A 23848-nucleotide genomic window follows, 5' to 3' on the forward strand; every position below is an offset into this window, starting at 1 on the left:
ACGCGGAATCAGCTGTTTTGACGCGATTACGCATATTGTGCATGGACGTACTGTGTGATCCCTCGACTGCGCGACACGCCTACACACTGCAGCCAACACACTAATGTGTCGCGACACACAGTTTGGAAAGCTCTGCTCTAGAGAATGATGGCCAATAGAGTTTGCTCTGGTCATTGTCTCTCTGTAGTCAGATTATAATAATTAGGATGATTGTTTACCAATTCGAATTCTGGCCAGACTAAGGGTGTCACAGAAATGTTTTACCTTTATAAATAAATAGATTTCTCTTCCATTAGGAGGACTGACATTTCCTGCCCTCTGCTTGTTTGTGAATAGTGTAGACTGGAGATAACCAGTAACTGGCCAGGGGCAGAGGCAGGATGGTTCCATAATTCTGCAGCCTTTTCTGACGGTGGACCCATTCTTGCCTCTATGAAGGGAGCGAAGTTTCCCTATTTTAGGAATGGAAAAGCAGCTCTGTCTGTGGGAATGACTTGCAGTGAGTCCTGGAGAAAGGACAGCAGAACAGAGCAGAAGAGGTCTGGGGAAATGGAGAAATAATGTTAAACATTGCCTAATAATAGGAAGGGCAATGAGGCAGGAGGGAGATCGAAAAACCTGCCCAAGGGTTGGCGGAGAAGGAGGCAGGTGGTTGAATTCCAGAACAATTCAGAGATAACTCCCAAAATCTGTTTCCAGCAAGCTCCAAGCAGTTTTTACAGTGTATGAATTGCTAATTGCCCAAGATGATGATAGGAAAGGATTCTCATCTCTGTAGGGGCCTTTTCTAACCCATCTCAGCATCTGAGCAGGGCGGGCAGGCTGACTGGCAAGGAGAAAGCTAATGTATTCTCTCTGCCAAGGCTTATTGCCGTTCCCCACCACCACCACACACCAATCTGCATAATGTAATATCCAAAAGTGCTTTTTGGCTTCCTTCCAGGACAGCCGCCTCCTGAACTGCAGAGCTGGATTTTTAAAAAAAGAGAGAGGAGGAGGAGAAAAACCTAATGAAATTAACAAGGTGCAGGGTTTGAGAGAGAGGCGGGCCCGGAGCAGGGCAGCAGTCCATTAGCAAAGACTGCATGGTGCGGGTGTGATGATTTCAGCACCCCAGAAGGCTTTGTGGTGAAGCTTCTCAGGTGCCCCCCGAGTGTAGCTGGTGGGATGCACGCAAGAGGGTGAGTGCAAAGGGACTGGATTTTTAGCCTTACGGAGAGAAGGACCACGTCTGCCTTGTTCCATTCAAACAGAGGGCAGCTGCTGGCATCAGGCCTTGGACAGTCTCCAGAATCTAATTGGGGAGCTGTCGATTGGCAGAGTCCCCTTACTGCATCCCTGTGTTTTCCTCCCCTCCCTCTCTTCCCTGACATTGTTTACCCACCGAATGACCCCTTTCAGATCAAAAGAGAAAACTATCCACTTGGCTGCCATCCATGTTGGATTCAGTCCCTTTGGGGGGAAATGGCAATCTCAGACAATGCAAAGGTGCAGTCTTGATGCACGTTGTTTTTTAAAGATAATAGTTGTGTGTCTAGCTTTGTACGTTTTAGGATGATGCAGTGAAAGCATGGAATTTAGGGCTGGGGTTTTTTTTCTCTTCCTTTAATAGCTTCTCGTTCTTGTGAGGTGGAGGCAAGCTTCAGAGCATGGTGATCATGCTTATGCAGAGCAAAGACACGAAGGGAATAGTCGAAAAACCATTCCTCCATTGGTTTGGTTGCCTTTTCTCACCTCTGGTCAAGCCTCTATAGTTTTATTTGTTTTGTTTTGTTTTCTCAGTGCAGAATTTTGATGACTTGCTTGAAGCACAGAGCTGGCCCAGCCATGCTTAGAATTCTAGAGTTGAGGGGGAACATCAAGGGTCATCCAATCTGACCTCCTGTGACTTCAGGAAATCTACAATTCATGCACCCTGTTCACATCTCCATTCAGCTTTTTCTAAAATAAATCCATTTTTTTAAAAAAGCCACTTTCTTCTGGGGCACATTGTTTCCTTTATTTCTGTATTCTATTTCCAGTTGGGATGGTCCTGTGACCCCAGACAGCTCAGTGATTTCTACCAGGATTGTATCATTGGAAACATATTGCCTCTGACTTGGTAGTCGTCTGAGCTTCCAACTCCTGATGGACCTTTCTCCTCCAATGAGTTTGCCTGATCTTTTTTTTTTCTTGGAAGCCCACCAAGCGGGTAGCTAGTTTAACCTAATGATATGAGTGACTACAGAAGAGGTCTGGATGGACCCATCAGTTGCCCACTTTGGGGCACACGTTTGAATGAAATGGCAACCATCCTGGTAGGGCCACCTGTACGGAGCCTCCCAAATGACGAGGACATCTTTTGAATGAAAATAATTCAGTCCACACCACTCAAAATACTTTGTCACGTTTTTCGTTTACACTGACTACCGTAGTAGATCGGTTGCAGCCTTTAACTGTTTTACGGTCACAGTAATTATTTGGAGAAAGGTAGGAGAGGTGGTTTTTCTTCTGCTCTTGCTTCCCTGACTCAGGACTCAGGGACCACAACTTCCACAATTCCAAAAGCCATGCTGGCTGGGGGTTTGGGACATTTCAGTTCTAGCACTTCTAGAGGGCACCAGATGGAAGAAAGAGCTTTAGTGAGTTTGATGCAGAAAAGAAATGTCATTGTGTCTTACTAGATTTTCTTTTTCCATCTCCTCTAGTCCATTGATCCTGGGCAACAGTTTACTTGGGAACACTCCAACCTCGAGGTGAATAAGCCCAAAAACCGCTATGCCAACGTGATTGCCTACGATCATTCTCGGGTCATCCTCCTGCCTATCGAAGGTACAGATGAAATCTGGGAGAGAGGGGAAACTGGTTGGCCTTTTCAAAAGTGGGGAGTCCTGTTGTGTTTTTGGCTGTCAAGAATTTGCTTTTCCTGTACAAACTTTAGATGAGCTCAGGATGACCCGCCTGTTCTTCTCGTCCACCATGTTTAATCTACAGTCATCCTTTGAGTGGGTTAGCATTGAGAGGGAGGAACGGAGATTTTTTGTAGATGGGAAAAGCTGGGAGCTTGAACCTCCTCAGTTGTAATCTTATACTCTTTACTGCTGTATCATCCTGGTTCTGGGACCCCGTCCATTCATACATGGGGATCTTTCCTGCACTGGATGGACCTGCAACTTCATCCTACCGGCAACCATGTTACAGCTGGCTGACCCTTATCTTGGTTGCATGTTAACATTCACTTCCCCAGTGATATGCCCATCATTTCAAAGCTTGCTGGACTCTTAGCCTCTCCTACAGCTCAAGCTCACCTGTCACTCATATTTTAATCATTACAGTGAGACCTTTCTGATGCCACAGAGGAACCAAGTTTAGGAGCAAAGTTTTGAGTCATTGGATGTAAAGCTTGAGTGCTTTCTCTTCAGCAGGGATTCAGCATGATCCTGCAATGATAAATACCTTTCTCAGGAAGATGTAGGATAATGAAAAGTGTATTTCAGTATCCTCCTATAATGCTTTTGGCTCCTGCTTTGACTACACAGGCTGAAAATACTGGGAGTTGAAGTCCAGTTCACCCTACAGGTTGGAAAAAGCTGGGACAGCCATTTTTTTTATTGCTTTGGTCCTCTGTGAAGATTGTGGTTGTGGTCCTTCAAGTCCGTCTTGACCCCTGGTGACTGCATGTGGTTTTCTTAGCAACGTTTTCAGAAGTGGCCTGCAAGGACCTTCTTTCAGGGTCAAGAGGGAGGGTATGTTTAAAGTCACCCAGCTGCCAAAGGGAAGACCATAACGCAGCTTTCCCTGCCCCCAGTCCAGCACCTTCACCACAACACCAAGGTAGCTCTCTTCTGCAGATCACCTGAATCAAAGTTCAGGTCCCCCATGGCCCACTAGTAGATTTCTAAGAGGGAAAAAAATCAGCAGGGGGAGGATATTTTCCCAGAATTAGGGAATGACCATTTCCTTCTTAGTGAGCACATTTCAGGCTTCCTTGTTCAGAACCCTTCTTCAAAGCCAGCAGAGCAGAAGGCGGGAAGAGATCCCAGGGTTGACGGCTCTCTCTGTTTCTACTGTTTCCAATCGGTCATAAGATGGAGGAGAAGGCATATGAGGGAGAGAGAATTTGATTAGTCTCCCTACAATCATGTAGGGAGTTTTACCATAGAGGGCATCTACCTTCCTGCTTCCCCCCAGTTTGAACCACGCAATGCAGGAACAACTGATCAGCCCCGACTTCAATGCCTCCACTGAAAAGGAGTGAGGAGGGGGGGGGCGTCAAATGACAAAAGCAGGGTTGCGCCATTTTGACGCAACGTACATCGTGATGTCGCGTGTACCAAAGGGGTGGAGCTTGCGTCACAACAATGTCATGTTGTGTCCGTCGTTTTGATGAAAGCTTCCAGTGCTGCAGATACCTCTTGAGTGGCGCCACCTAAGCAGGACTTTGGGACAGAGGTCCAGGGCTCCCAAATTCTTCAGTGCTGGCTGGAGGCCCAAACCCCTTCTTACTTATTACCTTGAGGAATAAGGCCATGAGTTGCAGTCTTAAACCACTAGCCCTATTCCTGCTCCTGAGAGAGCTGTTCTGCAACCAGACAGCCTCCTCCTGTAGGAAGATTCTCCTACTGCTTAATCACACCTCTTTACAGATTCTTTCCTACCCCTTGACCGTTGCCTTGTCCTCTGGATTGAGAGGTAACAAGCCTGCTCCAACTTTGGAGTGACTTCTTTTTCAGAATGCAGGTGGAGCTGTTGTAACTACAGTAAAAGCCTAAATTGGTGGTTCCCCCTTTTTGAAAAGAAGTGACAGATCTACTGATTAATCAGTTTGGGTTGAGGGGGTACCACTTGGGAGTCCTAAGGTTGATCCACCAGAGAATGGGGGTGGACTTCAACTACACCAGATTTGAAGTTCTTCCAACACCCAACCCCTTTCTCTGATCAAACCTCTTAGTGAGAACGAGTGTAGGACACAGGAAGGGAATATGTGATAAAGTTAACGTTTACCTTTACTTTTAGTTCAACTAGTTTTGCTTCCGGCAAGTTCCTGGGCACAGCCATGTTATTCTCTTGGCAACAGTGTGAAAAGGGCTTGCTGTGGTTTGCTTCTAGGAAGTGTTTTTCTTTTTACAATTTTGGGGTTTTCTCATGACCTCCCAGCCAAATTCTAAACAGGTCCATCCCTGCCTAGTTTACCTTTCTGCACAATATGGGGAAAACGTCAGTGCAATTTCTTTGGAGGCATGAGGAAAAATAAAAATAAAATGGCTTTGAATCAATCAGCCAGGACTTCCTTTGGTTATATAGTACGTTCAGACATTCAGGTGCCTTTCCTCCTTTTCCAGACAAAGCAGCTCTTTAATTTAAAGCTATGTCAGGTCAGTGCTGTTAACGCTCAGTTGCTTTGTCTTCCGTGTTAGCAGAATATAGAAATCCTTGCTGGAAGGTGGGGAGGGAGAGAGAGGCAGAGACAGAGCTTAATATGTAAGGTTGTTCTTGTTTGTGCTGCAGAGGTCAAATTGATAGGTATGGAGTTCAAAGAAATTACCAGCACGCCTGTGTCCAGAGGAAAATGTTGCTCTTGGGGGATTTTGCTCAGTCCTGCTTTCCACAAACCGCCATCTCGGAGCAGCTGTCCTTTCTGATGGCAAAGCTGAACTCCATAAGACCAATAAACGCCATTAAACTTTCCAAGGGCGAAGTTGAAAGAGGGCCTTGGACAAAATGGATTTTTTAATCTGCATCCCCTGCTCCTTTCAAAGGCCACGTAGGGTCAGGAGCGGCCTCTCGCAGCTTAACCTTTTTCGATTACTTTGCTGCTCTTGGGGATGCAAGGTAATTTCATGGAGTTGGGGTGAGGCAAGGATGGTGGGATGTACGTTGGGGGGGGAGAACCAGGGGGAGCTTGCAAATGTTTGATTGAATTTCAGGGAGGGATGGGAGTTTGGAGAGCTTATGCTGATCCCTTGCTGATTTGCTCAATCAGGTTGCATAGTGACATGGGAATGAAGTGCAGGAAAGGGAAGGGAAGAAAAGCTGGTAAATGGATGAAATGGAAAGAGGAGGCGAGGGAGGGAAGGGAATGGAGCCATTTGACTGCCATAAAACAAGCCAAGAAAATGTGTAGGAATACTCTAAGCATCATTTTCTGCACTGAAAAAAAATGGTGATGTTAGTCATCATTATACCAGCCTGGTAAGGTAGATAAACATTATTTTTGCATACCTGGAAAAGGAGGGAGGCTTTGCTAAGAGAATATAGATTGGCTTAAGGCTATCCACTCATTTTGCACCTGAGATTTAAAACACAGGCTTCCTTGGCTGTTCCGAGGGACACAACCAGTCTAACAACGCCCCGTTGAATCAGTCAGTCGTCAGAAAGACACTGCATGAGGGTTATAAGGGATCTCCAGCTTGAAAGGGACGTGGCTGCATTTGTGGGTTGTGCCACCTTGGGGGAGCCCCGCAAGAAGGGGAAGCTTCACCCTAAGGCCAGCGCCTGCTCACATTCTGAACAGGAGAGCTGCTGCTTTCTTCCTCAGAAAGACATATTCTCTGTGAAATGACTGTCTTTCCCCTTCATCTCACACCTGTCTGCATGGCTAGTAACCAGCATCTGTTTCTAAGGAAAAGGACATCACCTACTGTGCAGAACAGGTCTGGAGGCAAAGGGTCAAGAGGAGACATCAGTCTGCTGCTTCCCTAATGAGCGTCTGCCAGATGGCATACAAAACCCCTGAGCTAAGTGTCCCAACTCCGTAGAACTCATCTGCCTTTGGTCTTGTCACTTTAGCAAGACCCCCGACAGGAAGGCATATCGTGCCTCATTTTTTGTGAAAGAAGCATGACTTGGGGAGTTTTACACAGACTTGCTCCCCCTGTTCTCACACCTGTCTGATGCATCAGTTGGACCTTTGTCGGCCACAGGGAAGGCTCATGCGGAGGATCATCATTCTGTGGTTGAACATCTGAAGACCTTGGCTATGGCTGGGGAAAACGTGCCAGTTGGAACCCTGGAGCGCCCTGAGCTGAGCAAATCAGGGAGTTGACAGAGTATGAGGGAGCTGCTCATGTATTCAACTCTCAACTGCAGAGGACAGAAATCTTCCTTGATTGCGAGGGGTGGGTCCATCTTGTTGAGGGAAAGTGCCCTCTGAACACGGAAGCTCATCTTGGGTGACCCCTTGTCTGAAGCAGTTGCCCGTCAGCCAGAAATGGGTCAGTGGTTGGGCGTGGAGGAGGGGAACTGCACAGGTGTTCTATTTCTCAGGGAAAAGGCCAAGCTCAGCTCCAGTTGTCTTGTGAGTTCGCCAGTTACGGCTGCTTCCTTGGGCGACCCAGCACCACTGCAAGCAGATTAACAGCCAAATTAGATAGCAGGAATTAATCGAGAACAGAGAGTGGGGTGGGGTGGGGTGGGGTGGGGTGGGGTGGTGCAGTGGTGAGAATGGCTTGGATTACCACCTCAGAGACCCCGGTTCGATTCCACCCTGAGCTTCGGAAGCTCATGGAATGACTTCAGGCCAGTCATTCTCTGTCCAGCCTCCCTCCCAAGGCTGTTGTTGCCTTTGGACTGGAGAAATCAGGTTTGAGCCCACCCTCATTCACAGAAGCTCCCTGGATGAATTTCGGCTAGTCCCTCTTTCTCGGCCCTACCTCACAGGCTTGTTGTTGAGGGGGAAAAAAAGGAGGGTGCAGTTTTGTACACTAACGTGGGGTGGGTGGGATTCCTAGCGCGGCTCTTGAAAGGCCGGAAACGGGCCAAGGACGCTGATCCCAACACAGCTCTTCTTCCGGCCCCTCCCAATGCAGGCATCCTAGGGAGCGACTATATTAACGCCAACTACATCGACGGGTACCGCAAGCAGAACGCCTACATCGCCACCCAGGGCCCTTTGCCAGAGACCTTCAGCGACTTCTGGCGGATGGTTTGGGAACAGCGTTCCGCCACCGCAGTGATGATGACCAAGCTGGAGGAGAAATCCAGGGTGAGAAAAAGTTGGATCGCGCTCCTGCCTAACTTAGTGTGAGGAAGCTGGATCTGGCCAATCATGAGAAATTAAGAATAGGTATCCAAATGATCGCGTCTAGTTTTTGGGAAGGCCATTAAAACACAATCAAAGGCCTGTGCTTTTTTATCTGTGTCACATGTGCAATGCATGTAACAGGGGGCGCAGCTTTGATCCGGCAGTTGTGCTACCATCTTTACCTTTTTTGCCACCCCCACCCTGACTTAGGGCTGGAATGCTGTCACCTTATTCCTTCTGCAAGTGAAAAGCTGCTTCTGGTTTGGGGTGGAATTGATTACTGCTAGTGTAGACAGACAGAGAGACAGACAGATGATAGATAGATAGATCATGATATGTTTTATATTTATTACACTGTTTTAATCTACCTTACAGAGGTGGGATGTACTGTACACTGCTCAGAGCTGATTGTGACTGGAGCTGCCTTGAAGTCTAGTAAAATAATTAAAGTAAACAAGTTGACTCAGTGAATGAACATGAGGGAATTTATGTTATTTTCTTCATGCAAGTGCTTAAAAGAACCTTCCATCCCAACTTTTTTCCAAACTATTTTTCTCCATCCTGTCACCCAATTTTAATGTTTTGGTCTGTCCACTCTGATCTAAACTCCTTGTGATTTATTGACTTTTTATAAATGGGAGAAATCGATTAAACCATCTCTCCAATGGGACTGAGGATAGCTATAGTTCTGTAATAAAAAATCAGGGGAGAAACTTTCAGAACTTATGTGGGATTCAAAATTCACCTCCCTGGAAAGAGGGCTTGAAAAGCACAAGGACGCTGAATACTGAAATCTCAGCCAGGAGTGAAGATGACCCAGAGGTCAGTTATTTCAGTGCAGACTTTGGGATTTCACAGTGCCAAATTTTAATTTCTTGTAACCCTTGGCATGCCTACTTAGGAAAGACAGACAGCTCACAGTCAATTTGTGATCTCTGATTTTGTGGGCCAAGTGTGAGCAAATTCAGCCTATCCTGATATTTTGGGGGGGTTTTCATGCTGTGTTTTCATGTCTGTAGTGTGGAGCTAATTATATAATACAACCAATATGTTGACTTTTCAGATCAAGTGTGACCAATACTGGCCAGGCCGGGGCACGGAGACCTATGGGATGATCCAAGTGACCTTGTTAGATACCATTGAGTTGGCCACTTTCTGTGTCCGGACTTTCTCTCTGCACAAGGTGAGAATAGAGCTTCCTTCTTTAGGTACAGGCTGTCCTCAACTTACAACCACAATTGGGACTGGAACTTCAGTCATTAAGTGATACAGTCATTAAGTGAGACATCATGTGACTGCACCTGATTTTACAACATTTTTTGCTGTGGCCGTTAAGCAAAACACGTGGTCATTAAGCAACTCCAGCTTTCCCCCTTGATTTTGTTTGTCGGGGGCTGGCTGGGAAGGTCGCAAATGGCAATCACGTGACCCCAGGATGCTGAAACCGCCATAAATACATGCCAGTTGCCAAGCATCTGCATTTTGATCAGGTGACTGCAGAGACACTGTGATGGTCATAAGTACAAGGACTGGTCATAAGTCACTTTTTTCAGCACTGTCATAACTTCAAATGGTCATTAAATGAACGGTCGTAAGTCAAGGACTACCTGTATGTTTAGTATGGAGAAGAGAAGGCTGAGAGAAGACATGGCTATCTTTAAGGATCTGAGAGGCAGCAGAAGGGGCAGAGCTGAGCTAACAGAACAAGAAGCAAAGAGTTTAAAATACGAGGAAGTAGACCTCAGAAGACTGTCCTAATGGTAAAAGCTGTCCACCAATGGACAAACTACACAACTGCAGCATCCAGATGGTCCTAAGGCATCTATTCCACCTGTTACTGTTAGAAGAACCTTCTTGATTGTAGGATCATAGAATGGAAGGGCTGGAAATGGCCTTAGAGATCATCCAGCCCAGCTCCTTGCTCAGTGCAGGAATCCGTCACTGCAGCATCCCTTCAGCAAAGACGGGTCCACCACCTCCTCAGGCAGCCTGTTCCCTTGAGGAACAGCTCTTCCCATTAGGTAATTCTGGGGCTGAACCCAGATCTGCTTCTTCCCTTCTAAGCTGAGCCCATTGTGTCTTGTCCTGTCTCTGGAACCACCAGGACAGCTCCATTCACGCGGGCAGCAAACGCTACTAAAATCAGGGGCTGTACAAAATCACACCTTTACTGCGTTTCCTGAATTACACCATTTCCTCAGTCTGCGGAGTAGGTCAAATCGTCAGACCTGATGGGCTGAGTTCTCACAGTACGCTAAGGCGCGCCAACTTGACCAGGGTTAGAACCAAGCGAGGCTGGCATGCTGCACGAATGTAGCCCTTGGCATTGAAATATGTGATGTGAACACAGCCAATTCAGCCTGTGCTTTGTTCGCTCAAAAGGTGTTGTGCGAGGCAGATACATCATGTCATTTTCCCTTGGGTTCCTTCTGGGATTCTGCTCTTCCTCCACAGAACGGTTCCAGCGAGAAGCGTGAAGTACGCCAGTTCCAGTTCACAGCCTGGCCAGACCATGGAGTTCCTGAATATCCCACTCCATTTCTGGCTTTTCTGAGGAGAGTGAAAACGTGCAACCCCCCTGATGCTGGCCCCATTGTGGTGCACTGCAGGTACCCCGTGCCAGTCCATTTGGGGCCCCAGTTGGTGGTGGTACAAGACAAGGGCCCAGGACAGGGCTCGTTCAGAAAGGGAAGGAAGAAACCAACTTGGGGAGGGGTCTTTTTGAGTCTTTTTGAATCAACTTTGGACTCATAGCAGTAAGGACATCAGGGAAATCCACCATCCTCTTTGCCACGGGGACCAGCCAGATCCCTGGGAGCAGACATGAGGGCCATGGACCCCTTCCCCCAGGGACTGTTACTCTGAAAATGTAGCTTTATTCTTTATTCTTGAATGCCTCCGTTTTGTATTTATTATTTATTTACGTTGGTCAATTTACACGTCCGCCCATCTCGCCACAGGGACTCTGGGAGGCTAACACAGAGTTAAAATTCAGTAAACGTCTAATAATAACTATTATTATTCTTATTCTTACTATACATACAGTGGCAGCTGAGGGCAACGGCAGTCACCGTTAATAGCATCCATCTCACGCCCCCCCCCCCCACTTTTAAAAAACAGCCCTTTTGCGGGTTATCACAATACCTTCCAGTTGCAGATTCCATAAATTTCCTACACAGCTGACCAGGTTTGGGGTGTGATGATGGCTTGGCTCTAGCTTGTCCCCCCTTAGTCAACAGGCTGTAACTGGGCCATAAGACATCAGGCCCAAGCTTGAGAGTCAGGAAAGCAGTATATAGGGGACATCGTTATTTCTTGGAGAAAGCTGGTTTTTTCTGCTCAAAATTAGGTCCAGGTATGCAGTTGGGTTTAACTCAAAGCTGCATGGGGAGCAACAGTTTGTATAGCGCGTTGAAAACTGTGGTCCATGAAGCCTAACACCAGGATGCACTTACCAAGCCTTGGCACTCTCACAGGATCCAGAGATGTTTGTTTATAACTGAGGAGGACATTCTTCTACCAGTGAGATTTGGGTGAAGCTGTGCGTGCGAATATTGACCTTTCCAAAGGCAGCCATTCAGAGCCGTTATCCGAGCTCCTTAATGGCGTTCCTTCTCCGTCTGACATCTGGGCTATGAGAGCCCATCTGCTGAGCTTCCCCCAGCAAGGTGAGGCTGAAGCCAATTAAATGAGCACAGAAGAATCCAGGAACTTCTGAGAAGGAGTTGATCACAGGAAAGCTAAGACGCCATCATGGAAGCAAATGCGCAGCAAGTGCAAGCCCTGTTTCTAACGAAACCAGAACTCATTTTTCTCCCACCTGAGCTGTGCAACAGGCCGGAGAGGCCCGTTTTGGGTGGGAGCGACAGTCTCTTCTGTTGGGGACAGAACAAGTGTCAAAAGAAACTCTCACAGAATCTCTATTCAGCCCAGACTGGCACCAAAGGAAGGAGGAATTGCAGGGGCTGATGGAATCGAGAGGATTTGTTTGTTTATCTATCTATCAAATTTGTCACCGCCCATCTCCTCCCACTGGAGGGGCTCTGGGCGGTTTACAACAAAATCCTCAGTAAAACATAAATATATAAAATTATAAAATCACATAATAATAATAATATAAATAAAAATAAAGTCCAGATGGCTGTATCTCATTCAGTCTTCACGTGGAAGGGGCACTTCAAGGCACTAGCCACTCCGGGCATGACTGTCCTCCTCCCCGCCCCAGGCCAGATGGCAGAGCAGGTCTTCAGGTTTCTCCGAAAGGCCAGGAGCGAAGGGGCCTGCCTCACCTCGGGGGTTAGAATGTTCCACAGGGCGGGCGCCACTGTGGAGAAGGCCCACCTCCTGGACCCCGCCAGATGGAGTTCTCTTACAGACGGGGTCCTCAGCATGCCCTCTCTGCATGATCGGGTGGGACGGGTTGATGTGATGGGGATGAGACAGTCCCTCAGGTAGCCTGGCCCCATGCCATGTAGGGCTTTAAAGGTGATAACCAACATCTTGAATTGGACCCGGAAGCAGACTGGCACCCAGTGCAGCTCGCGTAGCAAAGGTGTTATATGCGCCCTTCTGGGGGCGCCACAAATAGCCCGCGCAGCTGCATTTTGGACCAGCTGAAGCTTCCGGATACTCTTCAAGGGTAGCCCCATGTAGAGTGCATTGCAGTAGTCTATGTGGGAGATAACCAGGGCATGAGTGACCGTTCAAACGGCCCCCCGATCCAGGAAAGGGCGTAGCTGGCGCACAACACGGAGCTGCACAAAGGCTCTCCTGGCCACGGCTGCCACGTGCTCTTCGAGCAGGAGCTGTGAGTCCAGGAGGACCCCCAAGTTATGCACCGGGTCTGTCTGGGGCAGTGCCACCCCATCCAGAACCAAAGGTGACAAAGTCACGGATACAGAAGAGCCCTTAACCCACAGGATTGCAAAAGTATGGTGGAGGAACCATTTATCTAAAAAGAAAAGAAACAGCCTCTAAGATATGGAGAAATCCTCAAATGAACAGAATATTTTAGCATGATATGTGGCCACTGATTGTGGGCAAGAAAGAAGAAATTGGAGGGGGCGGGGGGAAGGTCCATGGGACAGGTTACCAATAGTCCTGCACTGGGCATGAGCCATGCTGCACAATGTTGTTCCAAGCCCTGATTCATCTGGGCTTCTTTGGGACGTTCAAAGGGCAGACAGGACACTTTCACTGATGGCCGCAGAAAGGGTTGTTCAAAATCTTCCCTTTGACCAGGGAAATCCCTGTTATTGCTTCAAAAGAAGGATTCGGGCCTTTCAGTTTACTATGCCCTCCTCCACCCACCCATCTATCCTTCCTTCAGGAAGGCTTTTTGGATTGCAGTTGGATGGTTGAAGATAAAGGGGGATTTGGGGGGAAAGGGAGAAAACAGATAAGATCCCCAGAGTTTGAGGAGGAGGACCTGGAGGTCCTTTTATTAATTGAGTTGCAAACTGGGAAATTTGAATAAATTAGTAAATGTTCTTTCCCCCGCTGCCTTTCCCGCACTGGCACAGAGAAATTCGACATAGCTTGTTCAGTGGTGTACAGTGGTGCATTCCTCCCAACTTGCAAAAGTCACTTGGCATCCAAACAAATAAATATAAATATAAATACACACACACACACACACACACTGTGTGTGTGTGTGTGGTTTCTTTTTTTAAATGTCCACCTTTTCCCCTCTCCTTCAAATGGATTACTCAGGAGTCTGAATTATTTGGCAGCATACAAACTGAAGGAATAACAACCACCACAGAGCAGGAATTTCGCCATTATAGCCTCCCTATCTGCACCTAGCCTGTTCAGCAAGCTTTTATACAGTGGAAATGCACTGGAAAGCGCCCCGTGGTGCTGAACGGTGGGTGTGCGCCCTCTTCTTGTGCTTCCTCCCTTGCACACACACTCCCATCTCAGCAGATGACATTCCATCCAATTTCTTGTGAAACATAAACCCTAGAGCTGTTGGCTTGTTGATTTCACCCAGTGTACACTGTGCTGACGAATGTAATATAAGTCAAACAGATAGCCTGCTGCCCTCCAGTCACTTCTGGTTTCAGATCAGACAGCAGGAGGTCACCAGATACAGCCATCTAGTTGTCAACAGCGAGTAAACCGAAAAATGACTTTTCTCCCACGCACTCATAAACATCCCTGGTTGCAGGGCCAGACTAAGGCTGGGAAGGCCTGGCTTATCCCCAGATTTCTATGGGTGACCTTGATCCAGCAACCACCACCTTGGCAGGCAGGCAGGCAGGCAGGATGGACCATGTCTACCTCTGAGGACCATAGAGCGTAATGCTGCACCAGAAGTTTAGCATGCATTTCCATCTCCATCCTTAGCCATTTTCCTTTTAATAAATTTAATTTGTAAGTGATAGTTACAAATTCGTGATTCCAGGTTGGCAGTCTGGTTAGGCATCTTATGTCTTTGTTTCCCTGTGGTGGAACGGAGCAATCACCACAGGGAGTTTCTGGGGAGAGGGGTGGAAATATAGCCACAACTCAGATGAAGGATTTCTTTAACCCCTGCTTCCCACCTACCCCACCCATATTTTTATTCTTCCAGTGCTGGGGTTGGCAGGACTGGCTGTTTCATTGTCATTGATGCCATGCTGGAGAGAATAAAGCATGAGAAGACGGTGGACATTTATGGGCATGTCACCCTCATGAGGTCCCAGCGAAATTACATGGTGCAGACAGAAGACCAGTACAGTTTCATACACGACTCTTTGCTGGAAGCTGTTGCCTGTGGAAACACGGAGGTCCCCGCTCGGAACTTGTACACCTATATCCAGAGGTTGGCACAGATAGAAGTGGGGGAACATGTCACAGGCATGGAGCTAGAATTCAAGGTAAACAGAGATACCTGGGTGTGTGGCTCAGGCAGTTTATACCATTGCTTGTTTGCTGGAAGCAGGGGGCTGCACCATTAGCTTGCACGAAGCTGCAACCTGTACTCTGAGGGGAAAGCCTTTGCTTTGGACTCAGAAAGTCTTGGGCTTGTGGCCTGCCATCTTCTGAGAAGGTAGGAAGAGACCTGGGGTGGGGACTGTGACTCACAGAATTCTCAGCTGGGGAAAGCTGGCATAGACAATATTCAGTTAACACAGTGTTTCCCAACCGAGTGACTTCCAGACATCTAGTTTTCAACTCCAAAAATGTTCAGTAGTAGCCATGCTGGTTGGGGAATTCTGGGAGTAGACATACACATGTCCAAGAGTGACCATCAATGCCCAGCATCCTAGGCAATGGCCATGCCAGCTCGCATATTCTGAGACATCCACACACCTAAAGGTCTGAGAACACGTCTTTAGGGCAGTGTTCAACTTGAAGAATTTGAAGCAGAGGCCATGCTGAATTCTGGGAATGGAAGTCTACATGTCTTTAGGAAAACCCTCAACTCCCAGAATTCTCAGCAGCGGCCATGCTGGCTGGGGAATTCTGGGAGTGGAAGTCCATACATCTGGCGAGTGACCTTTAATTCCTGGAATCCTCACCAATGGCCACGCTAACTGGGGAACTCTAGGAGATGAAGTCCACTCGGGGACTTTATTTATTCTGTGCTGTTGGCATTACCATCAAGCTCAGCCTGGCCTGAACTGCCCTCTCACCCGCCTGTGCTCCCTTTCCTCTGCCAGAGACTCGCCAACTCCAAAGCTCACACCTCCAGGTTCATCAGTGCCAACCTGCCCTGTAACAAATTCAAGAATCGCCTTGTCAACATCATGCCATACGAGACCACACGGGTTTGCCTTCAGCCTATCCGCGGAGTCGAGGGCTCTGACTACATCAACGCCAGCTTCATTGACGGATACAGGTAAAGATGCCCTGTTCCTTTGTCTCTTACTGTTCTATATCCCCGCTGCCAACCATCCTTAGTCCTCAATACATGTGCTATGGGATTGTACATTAGAGACGGGTGCATGTGTTGCTCCTGTAGAACTGTCCTTGAAAGGTGCTTGTACTTCAGCAGAGTTCTCTTTTGCTTCTCAGTGGCCCAGTTCTTGTTCTCTTTTACCTCGCTCTTCCTTCTGAATGTTGAGCTTGAAGAGGTAAGGTGGTTGTTTGGAAATTCCAGGTGGTCCCCAAGAGTTTCTGGCTCCTATTCTGTTTGGGGTTACCACTGGAATAAGGCTTCTTCTCCCACTGTTACCAAGGACCGTGATATCTGAGCTGCAGAAATCCAGGTGACCACAAGTAGCAGCAGAGAGGAACCAAAAATTGGCTCTTTGCCGCCATCTAGTGCTCACCTGGATCTCTGCAGCCCAGGTACAGCTGCCCATTGTTACATTTCCTAAATTAGGGCTGCTAAAAACTATCTCTTTTCATTTGGAAAACAAATTGTTTCTGAGGATCTGATTTATCCTGGCTTTTGTTGGTGGAGGTGGGCTTTCAAGGAAAATGGCAGAGCTAGATCCTACAAGGTTGAAGTTTGCAAAGCGTTTAGCATAGGTGTTAGACCTGCGGTTGTTTCCTTTTTTGTTGTTCTAAAAACCCACTTCGAAGGGCAAGAGAGGAGAAAGAAAAGTTCCCCAAAGAGAATGAAACTATTGACATTCAGACGCAAACTGAATCAAGTTCAGATCAAGCTTAGCTGATGGTCCTGGCACCTGGATTTTAACATACCTGGCAGTGCCAGGTGAAGGGAGGCTGAGCTAGAGAGTGGAGGTGATCCTTCAACCTGGCAGTGGCAAGAGGTGTAACTAAAACTCATCCCTTACTGCGGGGTTCTTGTGGCTGATGGGTCTGAGAGGACGAGCCCACTTCTGCTGTCCGGCTTGACAAGGGTCTTCGCATTCCACTGGACTGTGCTGGGATCCACCCTCATTTTAGACCCTTCCACTGAAAGGCCATCTTGCCTCCTTCGCTTGCCCTCCAACCACGATTGGTTTTCTCGCTTCGGCAGGCAACAAAAAGCTTACATTGCCACCCAGGGACCACTGGCTGAGACCACGGAGGATTTCTGGCGCATGCTTTGGGAGAACAATTCAACCATTGTGGTGATGTTGACCAAGCTGCGAGAGATGGGCCGGGTAAGTGGGACATCCTGGCTTATTGGCGCTTCATTCCAAACCCAGAATCATGGGTGAGGGTCCCTTGGATAGCAGGTTTTGATTTCTCAGGTGCCCTCTGTTGTTTTTTTCCCCCCTATGTAACGGATAGTAGCGTGCATAGGGGGCCAAATGTCCCGTCTTGATGCATGTAAAAAAGGGCAGGGCGTCAACTGTATGGTCGTGGCCACCCTCTCGATTCTTTTGACCCTCTCCCTGCAGACACTCCTGGCAACAGGAATTGACATGGCCGTTTGCACAGAACCCCATGTGCAGCTAGAAATGCATACGGGAAGACCCCGCAACTTAAACCTCGATCAGATGATAGCCAAGCTGCAGAGCCTGGGCTTTTAGGAAGACTGCAGGAAAATCAATAGCTTATCTCATCCACGGCAGTCCAGTCATGTTCACAACTGTATTAAGGAATAGCTATAAAAACGCACACGTGTGTTTGTGTTTGACCTTCTGCCCACCGCTCTGTCTGTGGAGGATTGAATAGCCTCCATCCATGTGAGTGAGGGGATGGACAGTACTGAGGAGCTAAATAAAAAAAAGAATCCCAGCTGCCAAACGTTGCTGGCAATGAGTAATAAAGTAGTAATTGGTTTTCCTGAAATTCTAATTTTAGCTCCCAGATATTTCCAAGGGGAATGCCAATCAGGGCAGATGCAGGGTTGGCTTTGAACTATGCAGGCCCCCCAAGGGAATTTAACTGCATGGTATCTCAATACCAGGCTGGTGCAGGTAGGTCCTGGTTTTCTTTGCCAGCAGCAAGTGAGCCTCTTCTTCTGTTGGTCAACAGGAAAAGTGTCATCAGTACTGGCCAGCTGAGAGGTCCGCACGGTATCAATACTTTGTGGTGGACCCCATGGCTGAATATAACATGCCTCAGTACATCCTCCGAGAATTCAAGGTCACCGACGCCAGGGTAAGTCATTCCCACCCCCTTGCCAGATTCCCACCCCCTTGCCAGCTTTCCAGGATCAGATGATGCTCAAATGTTGGAAAAGCGGTTGGTCCTGAATACAGCTCATTGGAAGTGGATCAGGTTGGGCCGTACATCAGGTTGGGTTGTGGATCTGTATGATCCACCATTGCCCTTAGTGAGGTTTCCTGGGCAGAAGGACCTCTCAGGGACTCTTACGTTGGCATCCTCCATGTGGCCTCTACAAGCCAGATGATATTGGAGGGGATATTTGACTAGTAGGCCAGGTTGTTTGACTGCCTCTAGCCTAGCTACATGTGAGAGATTGTAAGGGGGCTGAGAAAGAAAACGAATGGGAGTCATTTGGTAGAGGAGGAATTTGTTAATAGCTCATCTCATACGTGGCAGTCCGGTCTGGGTTGCAGAAAGTCTGGGAAGCAGATTCAACATTTTTAAAGAAACTCCACCTTAACGAACTCACTGAAAATTCCCACTTCAATTTCCAAGATTCTGTATTTTACCCTGAATTCTTGCACTAATCCTGTATTTGTGATTCTTGCTTCTTTGATCATGTCCTGCTGTTAAGGGATTGGGCTTGACATACTGTGTACTGTGACAGCCAGTGGCTCTCTAGAATCTCAGGTGGAGAAGGGCGTTTTCCATTAGCAGCTAGCACTATGAAGAGCTTCAGAATCAAGGGCCAAACAGATGTGTTGGAGGGCGAGGGAAGCTCCGATAGTGCCTGTCTCCAGCTGCTTAATCAAACCCATATTTTCTGGGGAACATGGTACAGTTGCAGAGGGCATCCAAGCCATAAAGGTATAGCTGCTTTAAGGAGTTGCCAAGAGGTCCCTGCATGCTGCAAAGCCCCTTTTGGCCTTCAGATCAGAAGGCGTTCTGTGATCTGTGGCCCCATCCTCTAAACTGGAAACACCATCCTCTGGGGGACTGGATTAGAATGGATTGATAGGAGCTTCAGGCACAGAGGTTGAAGACTGTCTAATGGCTGCTCCTGTGGGGGGGTTTCCCCCCTCCCTTGGTGTTTCTTCACCATGATACCACTGCAGTGCAGAGTCCCCCACCCCGCTTCCCAAACCTTCCCTTGTATTTCATCTGCATGAATTCTGGCACGAAATCTACAACCACCCCCTGAGCTTCACCCCAGCCGTCGCTCATCTCTTGCTGTTTAATTCTTCTGAATTTGTTTCCAAGGATTTTCCTGCCTTCTGAAGGACATGAAAACACATACATGCATTTTCTCTCTCTCTTTTTCTCTCCCTCCTTAGATGATAGATAGCATGCCATGTCGCCATGACTATTGCACAATGTTTTCCTATATGGCAATTTTTTTTTTTGAAGCAGTACGTTTTTCCCGTCCTTTTCCTTAAAGGAGCACAGGAAGGGTTGTCTGAGCCGTCAGCATTACAGATAGTTCTCGTTTAATGACCAGAATTTTGGATGCTAAGCAAAGCAGTCATTAAGTGAATCTGACCCAATTTACGACCTTTTTAGTGGTGGTCATTAAGCAAATCATCATGGGCATTAAGCGAACCATGTGGTTGCTAAGTGAATCACACAGTTCCTCATTGATTTTGCTTGCCAGAAGCCGGCTATGAAGGTTGAAAATGGCAATCATGTGACCACAGGATGCTGCGACAGTCATAAATGCAAACTGGTTGCCAAGTGCCCAAATTGCAGTCATGTGACTGGGGGGGACTCTGCAATGGTTGTTAAGTGTGAGGACTGGTCCTAAAACTGGGCCTCTCCTGGGTTGCTGAGACCTCTGTTCAGCCATACGTTAGCTAACAAAACCCTCAAATATTTTGATTTTTTCCTGGGATTTTTCAGCCTGCCTCTCCTTCTTTGGCCACATCCCTTCCTTTCCGTGCTTCTGCTTTGTTGTGCTGGTTTTGTTTTTTAATGCATCAGGCGTGTGATGCATGTAGAAAGGGGTGGAGCTTTGGTTGCCTGGCCAGAGCATCCATCTTGACTTTTCTGACACCCCCTGGGAATGCTCCTGGAATTCATAACCTTGGTAAACATGTTCATTTGAAGTATTTATATGACCAGCCAAGTTGAACAATGTGACTCTGGGCAGCTTACAACTGAGAACAAACCAAGGTTAAGGCAACAGTCAATAATACCCGTAATAGGCAACCTGGCTCACATTCTTCCTCCCCCGGTGAGGACTTTGCTCCTCCCGGTTCCAACGCCTGGGGAATAGCCAAGTTTTTAAAGCCTTTCTAAAGGCCAGCAGAGTCAGGGCATACTTTGTGGATGTGGCCAATAAATGCTCTTGGATGAGGGATGGGATAAAAAGCAATAAAGTAAACTTTATTTGGCCTAGAGAAGCAAAACCACACGGTCTGCAGAGGAAGAAAAACCATACAGGCTTGCCGAAGTCTCCAGTGTCCATTCAGCTTTGAGAACTTACTTGCTTCCTAATATGCTTGACAGCTGGTGTGTTCCGTTGCACTGGCTCTGTTTCTACCCCTTAAACTCTGCCTTTCTTTTCAGGATGGCCAGTCAAGAACCGTGCGTCAGTTCCAGTTCACCGACTGGCCAGAACAAGGTGTGCCAAAATCCGGCGAAGGCTTTATTGATTTCATTGGGCAGGTGCACAAAACCAAGGAGCAATTTGGACAAGATGGACCGATTTCTGTCCACTGCAGGTACACATAGCTGGAGCACCTCTTCCTTTCACAGAGCACAGAAGGTTCTCCTACCTACCAAAGAAAAAGAAATCAGCCCATTCAGGACCTTCTTGGTCTTTGTTTACAAATACCTGTCTTGCTCATAGATGCTTTAGAACTAAAAAGAGCTGCATCAGTTGTCCAGCCAGCTCTATGATAAGGCAGCATTTCCAGGGAGGAAAATCACTCTTTGATCGGTGGTTTAGGTAAAAAGCTAACGTGTCCGTGACCATCAGCAGGGGAAGAGGGTCATAAATGTCAGTATGTTGACTGCAGCTGTGCAATCAAAACAGGGACTTGGTCACATGGTCACGGCTACCGTCTTGCCATCTGGTTCCCTGCGGCTGGCTCTGGATATGTCCCTCCTCCAGTCTCTGGCAGGATTCTTTCATTAGCACCAGACTCAAGCTGAAAGCTGGGCTGCTCTCATTGCAGAAATGGTGAATGCTCTTTAAAACGAAGCTTCTAGCTGCACTAAATTTTATTTTGCACAACAGGGCATCACTGGCCTCTTTACCGCTCTCCCTGCACACAGATCGTTCGTCCCTGAGAGTTTTAGTATTTCCCTTCCTGGAGCTAAAATTATATAGTTGGGCCATTCTGTTCTGCTCCTTTGCTTCCCCTCCACCCACTTCCCCTAAAATATAAATTGTAAGCAGCTTTTAGCCCTGATTTCCAGCCCACCTGCAGATTAGCAAGAAGCACCTCCCCATCATTTTCATTTCTTTGCAAAGCCTGTTAATTGATAAAGGATTTCTTTGTAGAACAGGGAGAAACTAACTGGCTAAATAGCCCATTAAATGGTTAGATTTTGACCTGTTGGTAAATTGCAAAGCTTTAAAGAGTCTGTCTTCCTGCAGCTCTTGGGGAATGGGAGATGGCGGTGGACTATTCGTTTAGCTTTATCTTTCCCATCCCCTGCTGCCTGAGCCTCTCCCTGCTAAGAGCAAAGAATACTGGGCAAACCAGCTTCTTCTGAAGGAGACGGTGCAACCGATTATCTACTGTTTATTAGTTTGAAATACTGGATGCCTGTTTCTCTAACCCTGAATGGACACAAGCCACCATAAACCTCCGAGAACATTAAATATCCTATGAATAGCCAGATCACTGCTCTGTTCTTCAAGCTCAAACTCCATTTCCAGCCTGCTCAGAACAGCATCTCAGGAACATCTCAGAACCCATCCTCCTTTTTCCTAAGATGCCCAAGAAGATGGTGAGCCCCTGGATGGTTTTCCAGCAACAGAAGATAAAAATCTCCCAGTTGTGGTTTGCTAATCTGCGATTAAAGCCTGAATCCGTCTTGTGGGTGGAGGGCCCCGCCTGCCAAGGAACTGGGACGGGGAGAAGTTGACACGCTTGCGGCTGTCTATTTCACACACCCAAGATTCTCCCGTCTGCCTCTTCCGATTCGCTCTGGATTCCTTTTTAGGCAAGCCGCTTTGCCTTGGCATCCCCTGCCCCAAATTGGGAGGCAGACGGGGCCCCAGTTTGGGTAGGCAGCTGCATCCATAACTTCCTGAGAGCTCTCCTGGCAGAGCCAGAGATCCTCCCTATCATCCATCCCTTCCCTTTTTGCCTTCCAAGCCAGGGGGTGGCGGGATGGGAGTGTTTGCTTTCACTCCCCACGGGAGATGGGTGCATCTGAGATTCCAATTTTAAAGGAAGGATTGGGACAGCAGCACGTTACTGTCCTCGGTGCCTGTCAGAAAAGAAAGAAGGTCCCCAGGCTGGACTGAGTGTAAAAGTTCTTGCATTAGCCATCATTGTGGTTGGGGGCTTTGAGTTCGTTTGCAGGCTCGCTAGGCCAGGGCTGGCAGGCAGGGTCAGTGGGACCGGGCTGCGCTTTGCATCTGCAGCTCTTAAACCCACCGTGTCTTTTCCCAGGATTGCGCTGCAGCTGTGGGAGGTAGCTGCTTTAAAGAGAGGCCGGCAGAGGCTGCACAGGCGTCCCCATCTGCTGTCGAGCCTCTCTTGCCTTCGGATCCAAGCCCCTGTATCACCCTGATTGTCGTGTCTTGGCAGCCCCCACGGTTTCTTCTGGGAATGATAGAAGTTGTAGCCCAGCCTCTCTGGACCAGGGCAGGTCGGGGAAGTCTGCTTTGCCCCCAGCCTTGCGAAGGAAGGCACAAGGCGGTCAAGGCGGGTTCCCTGCAGGCCCTCCACACTATGTCTCTCTGTTTCTTGGCAGTGCGGGAGTAGGCAGGACCGGCGTCTTCATCACGCTGAGCATCGTGCTGGAGAGGATGCGCTACGAAGGTGTGGTGGACATCTTCCAGACCGTGAAGATGCTGAGGACACAAAGGCCCGCCATGGTGCAGACCGAGGTGAGGAGGAGAGCTTCCCCTTGGACCCCTTTCCCCAAGGCTCACGAGGATGGGGTCAGGGGAAAGGGGGGTGCTCAGCACCTCCCCTGTGACCATCAAAAGCACTGGCCCCCACCCTTCCCCAACCCCATCCTTGCAAGGGTGCAGCACCCAGCTCCCAGATGGGGCAAGGCCGTGCCGCTGGGTGCCCAGAGGAGGGCCGGTAAGCCCTCCCCTGGGCCCCTCCCTCCTGCAAAGCAGCCAAACCGGCAGGCTCCGTCTCCATTTGCACCAGACAGGAGGCAGGGGCGTCGGGGAGCTTCTCAGAGATCTCCCCAAGCAAACACCGGGGTGTGTCTTTCAAAGGAGCCGGGAAGAGGCATCGCAGCATCCACAGGAGGAGAGGGACAAACTCTGCAAGGGGGTGGGCACATGTGGCGATCAATGCTCCCCACCCCCCGGTCAAAACCTTGCAGCCTTCTGGGAAAGCCCCTGAGATCCAGGCGTACGAAGCCGAACCCCTTTCACTTCTCAAAAACCCTTTTAAGCTTGACCGCCTAGGAAGCCTGTTGGTCTCCGGGATGCCCCAAGCTCGTTCTGGGGGCCACCTCATACGGCTGCCAGCACGTGCAGCCCTTGAGACCAGGCCAGTGCTGGTGAGACCCGAGTTCAAATCCCCCTTGGCCAGGAATCTCCCAGCCACGACTTGGGACCTGTGCCTCTTCTTCAGCCGGGCCCTTTCTGTAGGGCTGTTGCGATCCCCCGAAGTCCTCCCGAGGTCCTCAAGGCAAAGCCGCTTTACGGATCTGATAAACGAGGACCAGTGTTGGCTTCTGGCTGCTTCATCCCAGCCTCTCGAGCAA

The 23848-nt window shown here is 48.4% G+C and overlaps 1 protein-coding gene across 1 annotated transcript in view; it reads left to right on the forward strand.

The window, feature by feature from the left end:
* PTPRS (protein tyrosine phosphatase receptor type S) overlaps window positions 1–23848 on the forward strand; it is a 176250-nt gene that overhangs the window by 150699 nt on the left and 1703 nt on the right. Inside the window, exons 24-33 of the mRNA XM_063290915.1 lie at window positions 2688–2811; window positions 7788–7963; window positions 9066–9185; window positions 10457–10611; window positions 14577–14862; window positions 15649–15827; window positions 16917–17043; window positions 17864–17989; window positions 20504–20658; window positions 22871–23006. Coding sequence (XP_063146985.1) covers window positions 2688–2811; window positions 7788–7963; window positions 9066–9185; window positions 10457–10611; window positions 14577–14862; window positions 15649–15827; window positions 16917–17043; window positions 17864–17989; window positions 20504–20658; window positions 22871–23006 — 1584 coding nt within the window. The remainder of the gene's footprint in view (window positions 1–2687; window positions 2812–7787; window positions 7964–9065; window positions 9186–10456; window positions 10612–14576; window positions 14863–15648; window positions 15828–16916; window positions 17044–17863; window positions 17990–20503; window positions 20659–22870; window positions 23007–23848) is intronic.

Source organism: Candoia aspera, chromosome 1 (genome assembly GCF_035149785.1).
Source record: "Candoia aspera isolate rCanAsp1 chromosome 1, rCanAsp1.hap2, whole genome shotgun sequence".
Taxonomy (NCBI): domain Eukaryota; kingdom Metazoa; phylum Chordata; class Lepidosauria; order Squamata; family Boidae; genus Candoia; species Candoia aspera.